The 12467-nt window shown below is 38.5% G+C and overlaps 1 protein-coding gene across 6 annotated transcripts in view; it reads left to right on the top strand.

The window, feature by feature from the left end:
* The window catches only part of ZNF37A (zinc finger protein 37A), a 29899-nt gene extending 17687 nt beyond the window's left edge, over positions 1 to 12212 (top strand). For 2 of the 6 annotated variants that reach the window (XM_043476978.1, XM_043476977.1), the window contains 3 exons: positions 5335 to 5416; positions 5908 to 6003; positions 10679 to 12212. In XM_043476978.1, the coding sequence (XP_043332913.1) occupies positions 5335 to 5416; positions 5908 to 6003; positions 10679 to 12120 (1620 nt within the window). In that variant the 3' untranslated portion in view covers positions 12121 to 12212. Of the gene's footprint in view, positions 1 to 5264; positions 5417 to 5907; positions 6004 to 8569; positions 8641 to 10678 lie in introns of all 6 variants that reach the window. The other 4 variants (XM_043476980.1, XM_043476979.1, XM_043476976.1 and 1 more) reach the window with 4 other exon arrangements.
* Positions 12213 to 12467: the final 255 nt, after the last annotated feature.

Raw genomic sequence — 12467 nt, 5'->3', positions numbered from 1 at the left:
CAGTTCCTGAAATGGAGGGTGAGTGTCCTGAAATGACAGCACTAAAGTCTGTTGGTTTTTCTTTTTAGTGACTCTGTTTCTGTTTGGTTATATCTGTTCATATATTTGTTTGGAGTCCAGATATAAGTGAAATCACACATTATTTTTCTTTCTCTGTATTGTTTATTTCACTTGGCACCCACTTGGTACATCCATGTCCTTCTCTATCTCACTTGTTTCACTTAGCATGGTACTCTCTAGGTACATCCATGATACCACTCTAATGACAGAAAGTGAAGAAGAACCAAAGAGCCTCTCAGTAAGGGTGGTAGAGGAGAGTTAAAAAGCTGGCTTGAAACTCAACATTCAAAAAACTAAGATCATGGCATCCAGTCCCATCACTTCATGGCAAATAGAAGAGGAAAAAGTGGAAGCAGTAACAGATTTTATTTTCTTGGGCTCCAAAATCATTATGGATAGGGACTATAGCCACAAAATTAAAAAAATGTGTACTTCTTGGAAGGAAAACTATGACAAACCTAGACAGCATATTAAAAAGCAGAGATATCACTTTGCTGACAAAGATCCATATAGTCAAAGCTATGGTTTTTCCAGTGGCCATATATGGATGTGAGATGTGGGCCATAAAGAAGGCTGAGGGATGAAGAATTGATGCTTTTCGAATTGTGGTGCTGGAGAAGACTCTTGAGAGTCCCTTGGACTGCAAGGAGATCAAACCAGTCATCCTGAAGGAAATCAATTCTGAATATTCATTGGAAGGACTGTTGCTGAAGCTCCAATACTTTGGCCACCTGATGTGAAGGCTGACTCACTGAAAAAGACCCTGATGCTGGGAAAGACTGAAGGCAAGGTGGGGGTGGGAGCACAGGGTGATGTGGTTGAATGGCATCACCGACTCAATGGACATGAATTTGAGCAAACTCCAGGAGATAGTGTAGGACAGGGGAGCCTGGCGTGCTGCAGTCCACAGGCTAAGTCAGACATGACTTAGCAACCGAACCACAACATTATGGAGGACTGAAGTTTGAAGAGTTGTATTTCTTAGTTAACTTAACTTTGGGCAGAGTTGTCCATGTTGTCCATATACGCTCATCCCTTGGTATCTGCTGGGGGTTGGTTCTAGATTCCTCCCAAAGATATCAAAATCTGCAGATGCACAAGTTTCATACATAAAATGGTGTAATATTTGCATATAACCTACTCACATCATGCCATATACTTTTAAATTTTTCCCAGTTTTACTGAGATATGATTGACATATAGCACGCATGTTTAAGGTATACAATATAATGATTTGACTTACATCATGAAATGATTACCACAGTAGGCTGAGTGAATATCCATCATCTCATGGGTACAACACTAAAGGAATAGGAAAATTTTTTTTTTCCTTTTGATAAGAACTCAGGATTGTCTGCTCTCAACTTTCATTTAATAACATGTAACAGTGTAAATTATCTTAATCAGCTGTACTTAATCCATAGTACTTATTTATTTTATAACTAAAAGTTTTTACATTTTACTTACCTTCATCTAATTCCTCCCTCCCCAACCGCTGCCACTTGGTAGCCAGAAATTGTTTTATGTTTCTACTGGCCATCTGTATGTTTTCTTTAGAGAAATGTCTGTTCAAGTCCCTGCCCATTTTTAACTGTGTGTGTGTGTGTGTGTGTGTGTGTGTGTGTGTGTGTGTTTTTATGTCAAGCTGTACGAGTTCTTTATACATGTTGGATATTAACCCCTTATTGGATATATTATTTACAAATGTCTTTTCCCATTCATTAGGCTGCCTTTTCATTTTGTTGATAGTTTTCTTCAATGTATAAATGCTTTTTAGACTGATCTAGTCCCTACCTGGTAGTTTTTGCTTTTGTTTCCCTTGTTTGAGTAGAATGTCCAAAACATTGCTAAGACTAATGTTAAAGAGAAAGTACTGCCTATAGGTCTTGGGGGGTCAGGGGTTATTAGCTTTTTTTTTGGACATGGCTTGCGGAATCTTAGTTCCCTGACCAGGGTTTGAACCCGGCCCCCCTGCCGTGGAAGCACAGAGTCCTAACTACTGGACTACCAAGGAAATCCCCTGCCTATGTTTTCTAGAAGTTTTATGGTTTCAGGTCTTACATTTAAGTCTTTAATCCATTTTGAGTTTTAACTTTTTATGGTGTGAGCATGTAGTCCAGTTTTCCCAGCATGATTTATTGAAGCTGTCATTCTGCCATTATATATTCTTGCCTCCTTTGTGATAGATCCTCTCATATACTTTAAATTGTCTCTATATTACTTATAATACCAAATATGATGTAAATACTATTTAAATAGTATGTAGTTGTAAGTAGTTGCTGCTGTGTGACAAATTCAGTTTTGCCTTTTGGAACTTTCTAGTTTTTTTCCCCCAAATATTCTCAGTTCATGGTTGGTTTAATCTGTGGATGTGGACCCTGTACATATGGAGGGCCAACTATATATAGAGCTTTTTTTTTAAGTGTCCCAACTTCATAGAATGGCTGCTCTTCAACTTTGGTCTTCATTAGCTGCTGGATCTCCACAGAGTAAGAGAGACTGCCCTAGCAGTCAACTGTCAGTCATTTTGCCATTCATCTTACCACCTATGCTGACCCCTAGCCCTGGTTGGAGGGCTTAGAGCTTGGTGGTCACTGGCTGTGGTTGGAAGCTTCCACGTCTGTGCTTACATAAATTGTAGGTATCACACTTGTAGTTTCTCTCTGTCTCATAGTATCTGCTCATATCATCTAGAAGTTGAATAAAATTGTCTTCCAGTATATTCTGTTATTTGCACATTTATTTTTATTGTTTCTTCCACTTACATTGCTGGAGGCATCAGAGTCTTCAGAAGTAGATGTGTTAAGTCTGCCATCTTTAATTGGAAGTGTCAGTTATTTGTGAAACTGTGTTACTTGTGAAACTGTTACTTATTATTTCCTACTATTCTGTCATTTGGTTCTGTTCTTACATTTCTTTTTTTCTTTTTTTTTTCATTTATTTTTATTAGTTGGAGGCTAATTACTTTATAATATTGTAGTGGTTTTTGCCATACATTGACATGAATCAGCCATGGATTTACATGTGTTTCCCATCCTGAACCCCCCTCCCACCTCCCTCCCCATCCCATCCCTCTGGGTCATCCCAGTGCACCAGCCCCGAGCACTTGTCTCATGCATCCAACCTGGACTGGCGATCTGTTTCACACTTGATAATATACATGTTTCAATGCTGTTCTCTCAGAACATCCCACCCTCGCCTTCTCCCATAGAGTCCAAAAGTCTGTTCTATACATCTGTGTCTCTTTTTCTGTCTTGCATATAGGGTTATTGTTACCATCTTTCTAAATTCTGTATATATGCGTTAGTATACTGTATTGGTGTTTATCTCTCTGGCTTACTTCACTCTGTATAATGGGCTCCAGTATCATCCATCTCATTAGAACTGATTCAAATGAATTATTTTTAATGGCTGAGTAATATTCCACAGTGTATATGTACCACAGCTTCCTTATCCATTCGTCTGCTGATGGGCATCTAGGTTGCTTCCATGTCCTGGCTATTATAAACAGTGCTGAGATGAACATTGGGGTACACGTGTCTCTTTCAGTTCTGGTTTCCTCGGTGTGTATGCCCAGGAGTGGTATTGCTGGGTCATATGGCAGTTCTATTTCCAGTTTTTCAAGGAATCTCCACACTGTTCTCCATAGTGGCTGTACTAGTTTCCTGTTCTTACATTTCAAAAAATTTCTTCTTGGCTTTAATAGCCTGTTTTTCTTTTTTCTATCAGCCACTCAAGTATTGGTATTCCTTTATATTCTGTGCTGGCATTTCTTTCTTTGCTTATCTCCTCTGTGACCATCTGATTCACTCTGGTAACACCAGTGACATGGAGTTGCCATTTTCACCCAAGTTTTTTTTTCATACTAGAGCTCTCTCCTCTTTTCTAGAATCATCTATGCAACCTTCCAGTTGTTATTACACTTCCATGTTCTGTTTATTTGGTGTACTGTATGTCTAGCATCTGTTTCATTTAACTGTGCGTCTACCCTGCTCTTCCTTTTGTTTCCCTAGACTTGACAAGGGGCTTCCAGAACCTCTAACACAGATCTTGAAGATCCTCTGAGAGTAAATATTTCTCTCTCCTTTGTTCACCAAGTTGTCTGTTTAGCCTCTCTGCTGCTGCTGCCCCCTTACTATAGGCGATCCAGGTCCAACAGTGCTCTCCAGCACAGTCTCTACCCTACTTTGGGATCACTACTTCCTCAGCAACAATTAGTTTAAGTGGGACTGAATTGTGTATTTCCATTTCACCATTGTCTTCCTGCTATTCACAGCAATGACCTGGGGTGAGTAGAGGTGGGGGGAGAGAGGGAGGCTGTGCCCCAAGGGAGTGTGCAAGATAACTGTGTGTATGTCACATACTGTCTATCCTTTAGGACACAGGAAGAAAATACTAGCTTGTTTATTTAGATTTTTATCTGAAAAGTAAGAACAGAATTAAGTTCTTGTATGTGAATTGATAATATTTAATTTATAGAGAAAACTAATGGTTCCTCAAGAATTGTATGGATTAGGTTGAGTGATGAAATATCTGGAGATCACCAACAGAATTTAAGCCAAATATATTCCCTGGTTTCCTTCCCCCAAACCTTCCCCACCCCTACCCCCACCTCTGCAGCCGTCATCTCATCACAGCTTCAGACTTGCTCTCCTGTCCTGTTGTGCAGTCCATTGGCTTGCTACCCATTTTCTTTTCTAGCAGTTTTGCCATATATTTGCAAAGAAACTACTATTTCTATATAAGCACTGGAAGTTTTATCTGCTCAGTGAAATCCAGGGTGCTGACACTCTCACATGAATTTGCATAGCATCCCTTTATGATCTCTGTCTGCATTGCATGTATTTGTGATATGAATCCTTTAAGTTATATGGTAGGTATGTCTTGATATGTTTCCTTATGAGAATAAGTTCTTTGAGACCAGGAAGACTAAATTATTCAACTTGGAATTCTCAAAAACTAGGACAGTTTCAGTCATATAAAGCCATGAGCGTATTTTTCCATTAAGTAATAAACCAATTTGCCAATGGTATCTCTACCATGGTTTCTTTTGTTTAATCACAAAGTGTAAAAACACTTTAACACCAAAGTGTAAGCTACATAGTAAAGATCCTTTGTTAACATTTTTACAGGAAAATGGTAAGAATTAGTCTTCAAACTCTTTTTCTTCCCCCACATCAATCACCTGATTCTCACCCTTGGAGATTGAGCCAAAGTGTGGTTTTCTAGGGATCATTGTCATTCAGGGATGTGACTGTGGGCTTCACTCAGGAGGAGTGGCAACACCTGGACCCAGCTCAGAGGATGCTGTACAGGGACGTGATGCTGGAGAACTACAGCCACCTCATCTCAGTGGGTAGGTAGCACTTGTTCCCCATGCAGACTCCCAGTGTACATGTCCTTTCTCACTTATAGAAACTTGTGGAATTTTTGTAGACTAAAATAATGCTTAGGTTTGGAATTTAGAGACCAAGGACAGTTTATCCCTTTTGAGTACCAGAAAGAATGTGTTGTCATCTGCCCACGCAGTCGTATCCAATTCTTTGTGACCCCATGGACTGTAGCCCCCCCAGGCTCTGTCCACGGAATTCTCCAGGTAAGAACACTGGAATGGGTTGCCATTCCCTTCTCCAGGAGATCGTCTCAATTCAGGAATCAAACCCGGGTCTCCCACATTGCAGGTTGATTCTTTACTTTCTGAGCCACCAGGGAAGCCACCTCTGCCCCGTTAGAGGATTAAATGAGCTTTCTTTAATTGTATATTCTTTGAAGTACATTGTACTGCTCCTTCAAAGGCCCTGAAACTTAAATCCAATTTGTTTCAAGTCATATAATCCTCATTCACAGGGTACTGTATCCCTAAGCCAGAAGTGATCCTCAAATTGGAGCAAGGAGAGGAGCCATGGATATTAGCGGAAGAGTACTCAAGGCAGAGTGTCCCAGGTGAGTGAGTCAGTAGGAGTATAAGCCACATGGTGTTTAGGAGAAAATAAGATCACAAAAGGTTAAGTTCAGAGATTAAGACCGTTGAAAGGGTCTTCAGGAATCATGTTTCTGTGGCTTTGGACCTTTGGAATGCACATTAACATGGCTCAAGTATCCAGTGTCATTGAATCATGCGTATCTTCCCAGTGTCAAAATGCTGGTATCTCTTTTAAGGTATAAATTATATAATAAGTTAAATGCAAATGTTTAAGCATTCAAGTAAATATTCTATACAGAGATGCCTATATATCAATCATGATGAACATATGGAACAATTTTTTAAGCACCCCAGAAGGTCCCCTGGTGGTGTCCTCCCAGTAAGTAACATTGCTCCCCCTTCTATTAGCATAGATCAAGTTTGCCTGTTTTTAACTTCAGATAACTGTAGTCATACAGTATGTACTATATGTAAATATATGTGCACTATGTATATATTATATAGTGTGTCTGCCTTCTTTGGATCAGCACTGTGTTTGTCATACATGTCGTGTATCAGTAATTTATTGCTTTGCAGTGTTCCATTGTGACTAACCCAGAACTTATCCCTCCATTCCATTACTGAAACATAATTGGGGTACATATTTGAAACACACTTGTTTTGTTTATTTTGAATTTTGCAATATTTGAAAAATAATGTTATACTTTTTAATTAGTTGATTTACAATATTAGTTTCAAGGTGAACAAAATAGTGATTCAATATTTTTGCAAATTATACTCCATTATAAGTTATTATGCTTATAATTCTCTGTGCTATACAGTAGATCCTTGTTGCTTATCTATTTTATACATAACAATTTGTATCTCTTAAATTAGACCCCTAATTTGTCCCTCCACCCTTCAGTCTCCCCTTGAGTAACCGTAAGTTTGTTTTCTGATTTGCATATACACTCATTTTTGTAAGATGAGTCAAGAGAGCATTGTTTCATGATGATTTTTTATATTTCTTTGGTGTTTGGAAAATTTCACCACTGAAGCCATTTGGGTCTGAAATTATTGTTGTGGAGATTTTCAGAGTGTTAAATTGTAAATATTTATTTTTGTCAATATCATAAATACAGTACATATAGTTTCTGGAACAGAATAGATAATGAATTATATTTACTTAATACGAACTACTAACCATGTGGTCTGATGTACCTACTCTCTTGGTGCAATGAGAGAGAAGCCAGGAGTCCTACAGAGAGACACAAATTTGGTGTTGCAGGTGAAGAACACTACCAGTGAATCTGAGCATGGTTCTGTAGAAGGGAGAGGTAGCTCTCCCTTTCTTTTAAGAGAAGAGAGAGAAGATTTGGGGTTCTTTCTCTTAACTTTTTGGTATACAGATTTCTTCAGGGGGGAAAAAAAAACAACACTGTCTCCAGCCTATATCAAAGATTGCATCAGGGTCCCAGGGTTCAGCACCCCCACTGAAATGTAAATCTCTCTAGCATTCTATCCATATGTAATAAATTACTCTCCAAAATTTAGGTTCCAAGTTTTGTTAACATTCATTCACAAAGTTCTAACTGTGCAGCAAAGTAAAATGATATTCTGTAGAATCCCACAGTGCCACTCATTTTACTTCTCCATAGGTGACTTCTGGCCAGCTTCTCTATATAATGTGCCATTCCTTGTTTTGTTTTGGCCTTTAACAATGAAGATTTTACCTGGCCTATCTGTACCCTGGTGAAGCGGGACACATTAGTGTTTTGCCCACACCGTGCCTTGAACTGCAATAAGTAAGTCAGTGGCACGTTTGCTCTCCATACAGCTTTGGCCAGTCAGATGAAGCTGGTTTAAATGCCTTCTAGGCTAAGGCAGGCTCATGAATCTCTTCAGCTAAATTCATGTTTCACACCTCTTTCTAATGGAGTAACCACACTATAGGAAAACTGCTTACAGACTACATGTCTGAGGTTTCTTACACTATCAGGGGCTTGTGCAATTATTTGAACATTTCTGATAACTATCCTTGTCATCAGAGGGCTCACACTTAAAGGACAAATTAAGGCCAAACTTTCACATACATAGGATTATGCTTAAGTCTTTTTTTTTCTTTTACAGGTTTTCTGGTGGATTCCAGGTGATCCACCCAAAAGTGCAATAGGCTAGAGAACCATTATCAGCTTCTAATAGATCAGGCAACAGATTTTAACAGGAACTCCTTAGCAAACTCAACATTACTTTTCCAAAACGCATCTCCCAAAGTATCTCCATCTGAAGACTGCCTTGGTCATGTGGTCTCCTTTGTATACTACCTTCCCTGAGAACCTAAAGCCTTTTAATGCCCCCATAGGCAAAAATTGTCCCATTATGGGAACCTGTTCTATCTAGGCATGAACAATAACTTTTCACCCACAAAAACTTCTTTCCCTGATCAGGATGAATTTCTGTAGGGTTTAGGCCAAATTGATTTATACCATACAGTCTGATGTAGTATCCACAAAACAACACAAAGCTCTTTTTAAAAATTACCCTTTTAAGTGATGTCACTATCATAATAGTTGAGATATTTGTTATTTTCCTTCAACCTGCAAGCAGTAAAACATCTTTGAACCACCAAATCCCTCTGCCTAACACACCAGGACACCAGAGAGTCCATACATCTAAAGGTGGGTGTGCTGGAACACACAGAGAAGGCAGAACTAGGGGAACAGTGAGGAGTGGATGACAGTAGATGAAAAAGCAATTTATGGGGGATAAACAGCTGGGTTTACCTAGAGAAAAATATATTCACTCTACATTTGTAAAATGATGGCTAAAAAACTGTCTCAATGATACTTAAACCCTTCAGAACCAAAAAAAAAAAAAATATTTTCCACAGTATACAAACATCTCAAACAATTCAACAAAAAATTGGCAGAAGAGCTAAATAGATATCTTTCCAAAGAATATATCCAGATGGCCAATAGGCACATGAAAAGATGCTCAACATTGCTAATTATTAGAGAAATACAAATCAAAACTACAATGAGGTATTACCTCACACCAGTGAGAATGGCAACCATCAAAAAGTCTACAAACAATAAATGCTGGAGAGGGTGTGGAGAAAAGGGAACCCTCCTACACTGTTGGTGCAACTATAAATTGATACAGCCCCTATGGGGAACAGTATGGAGGTTCCTTAAAAAATAGAACTACCCTATGATCCAGCAATCCCACTCCTGGGCATGTATTCAGAGGAAACTGTAATTCAAAAATGAAACAGGTACCCCAGTGTTGACTGCAGCAATATTTATAATAGTCAAGACATGGAAGTAACCTGAATGTCCATCAACAGAGAAATGGATAAAGAAGATGTGATACATATATACAATGAAGTATTACTCAGCCATAAAAAAGAAGGAAAACACCATTTTTAGGAATATGGATGGACCTAGAGATTTTCATACCAAGTAAGTCAGGAAGACAAATACCATATGATATCACTTTTGTGCAGAATCTAAAATACGACACAAATGAGCTTACCTATGAAACAGACACAGAGAACATACTTGTGACGGCCAAAGGAGAGAAGGATGGGGAAGGGATGCATTGGAAGTTTTGAATTAGCAGATAGAAACTATTTATATGTAGAATAAATAACAAGGTCCTATATTCAGTATGCTGTAATAAACTACAATGGAAGTGAATATGAAAAAGAATATGTAGAACTGAGTCACTTTCCTGTATACCAGAAACTAACACAGCACTGTAAATCAGCTATATTACCATAAAGTAAAATTTTAGATATATATTGTCACCAAGGACATTAAACTCAAGGATATAGACCATTATTGGAGAAGGAAATGGCAACCCACTTCAGTAATCTTGCCTGGAGAATTCCATGGACAGAGGAACCTGGCAGGCTACATACAAGTCCATGGGGTTGCAGAGTCAGTCATGACTGAGCAACTATCTATCATTCACTCATAGAGGATTATAGATAGCAGAGGAGTAAAAACAGGTACACATAACCAAAAAAATCATAAGGTTAAAGGTAAATGACATTTTTAGGACCAGGTTTAGAATTTTATGATTTTCGTGGTATACAGAGATGTTGAAACATGTATGTGAAAGCAGGATTGAGATTTATTTTGGGGGAAAGCCAGAAGGGATTGAAATGGGGTTTGATGGTCAGGAGAGGTCCCCTGATCAGTAAGTCTGATGTACTATAATAAAGAGAACATAAAGATCCCCTGGCGGAGGAAATGGCAACCTGCTCCAGTATTCTTGCAGAAAATTCCATGGACAGAGGAGCCTGGTGGGCTACAGACCATGGGGTTGCAAAGAGTTGGACATGACTGAGTGTGCACATGAGCATGCACACACACACACACAATGTAACTAGAATAGAGCTGTGAGTCTGATCCTGTGGCAAGAATGGCTCACTGACATGTTTTTTTGTTGCATATTTTTATTCATCATGAATCAGAGCTAGAGTCAGAACTGGAGCTTGGATTTTAGTACTGTTCCTTTATGAATTAGGGCTTTTAGAATATGGGCTTGTTGCTCCTGGGTAGAATTGACAAAGAGATGAGATTGGATGTATATACTTGTCATACTCTAGCCATGAAGAGATTAGGACCTAAACTGATCAACTCCCCCAAACCTAATACTATTTCCTCTAAATATTCTTGTGAACGAATCTTTCTTGTCCCTCTATTTCAGAATTAATTAACAGCAGTAGAAACTATTCAAGAAAGAAGTTTGAGTTTAACAAAAGTAGAAAATGGTTCCATGATGACAAGCATGAAAGAATTCATTATGGAGAGAAGTCTTATGAATATAATAAAAATGAGAATGGCCTCTGTCTTAATGAAGAGTCTGTTCAGCATCAAAAAATTCAAATTTTGGAGCAACCTTTTGAATACAATGAATGTATGAAAGCTTTCCATGCGAATTCACTCTTTGTTAAATGTAAGAAACCTTACACAGGACAGAACACCTGTGAATACAATGAAAACAGAAAAACCTGTGATTTGTCACCTTTCATTGCTCAAAGAACACATCCAAAAGAGAATCACTACGAATTTAATGAATGTGGAGAAACTTTCTTTGAAGACTCCATTCTCTTTGAACATAGTGTTCACCCTTTGAGCCAAAAGTCAGACCTGACTCCAATTCAAAGGACCCACTCAGTTGACAGTGTAATTGAATATAATGAATGTGGAACCTTTTTCAATGAAAACTTAGTCTTTGGTGCACAACAGAGCATGCACACCAGAGAAAAACCCTATGAATGTCATGAATGTGGAAAAACATTCAACCAGAAGTCAGCCCACATAAGACATCAGAGAACCCACACAGGGGAGAAATCCTATGAATGTCATGAATGTGGGAAAAGTTTCTACAAGAATTCAGACCTCATTAAACATCAGAGAATTCATACAGGGGAGAAACCTTATGAATGTCACGAATGTGGGAAATCCTTCAGTGAAAAGTCAACCCTCACCCAACACCATAGAACACACACAGGGGAGAAACCATATGAATGTCATGAATGTGGGAAGGCCTTCTCATTTAAGTCAGTTCTTACTGTACATCAGAAGACACACACAGGGGAGAAGCCCTATGAATGTTATGAATGTGGGAAGGCCTTCCTAAGAAAATCAGACCTCGTTAAACATCAAAGAACTCACACAGGAGAAAAACCTTATGAATGTAGTGAATGTGGGAAATCTTTCTCTGAGAAGTCAACTCTCACTAAACATTTGAGAACTCATACAGGTGAGAAGCCCTATGAATGTATTGAATGTGGAAAATTTTTCTGCTATTACTCAGGTTTCACAGAACATCAGAGGAGACACACAGGAGAGAAACCTTTTGGATGTAATGAATGTGGGAAAAATTTCCGTCAGAAGTCAGCTCTAATTGTTCATCAGAGAACTCATGTAAGACAGAAACCCTATGAATGTAATGAATGTGGAAAATCATTCTGTGTGAAGTCAAAACTCATTGCACATCACAGAACACACACAGGGGAGAAACCCTATGAATGTAGTGTTTGCAGAAAATCATTTTATGTGAAGTCAAAACTTACTGTACATCAGAGAATACATTTGGGAAGAAACCCTATAGGTATAATAAATGAGGGAAATCACTCTGGGTGAAGTCAACAGTTTATAGAACAGAGAACACCAAATGGGGAGAAAACTCTGTTAAGATTTCGAGAACACCTTTGGTCTAAAGTCAGTTCTTAAAATACATCAGAGAACTTACAAAGGGGAGAAAATAATGTGAAGATATTAAGGACATAGAAAAATCAGAAGATTTTCTGCTGGAATTAAGCTCAGATAGAGAAGACCTATTGGTGAATGAATACAGGGAACATTCTGCCCAAAACCACACCTCAGTAAATATCAGAGAAATCAAGGTAAACACTCTTATCAGTATTTGTAGAAAAGACTTCATCCACAGGCCAGAGAAAATGCACCAACTATAGGAAATTATAGGAAAG

The sequence above is a fragment of the Cervus canadensis genome, chromosome 8 (assembly GCF_019320065.1).
Source record: "Cervus canadensis isolate Bull #8, Minnesota chromosome 8, ASM1932006v1, whole genome shotgun sequence".
Classification (NCBI taxonomy): Eukaryota; Metazoa; Chordata; class Mammalia; order Artiodactyla; family Cervidae; genus Cervus; species Cervus canadensis.
This window is presented reverse-complemented; position numbering and strand designations above follow the sequence as displayed.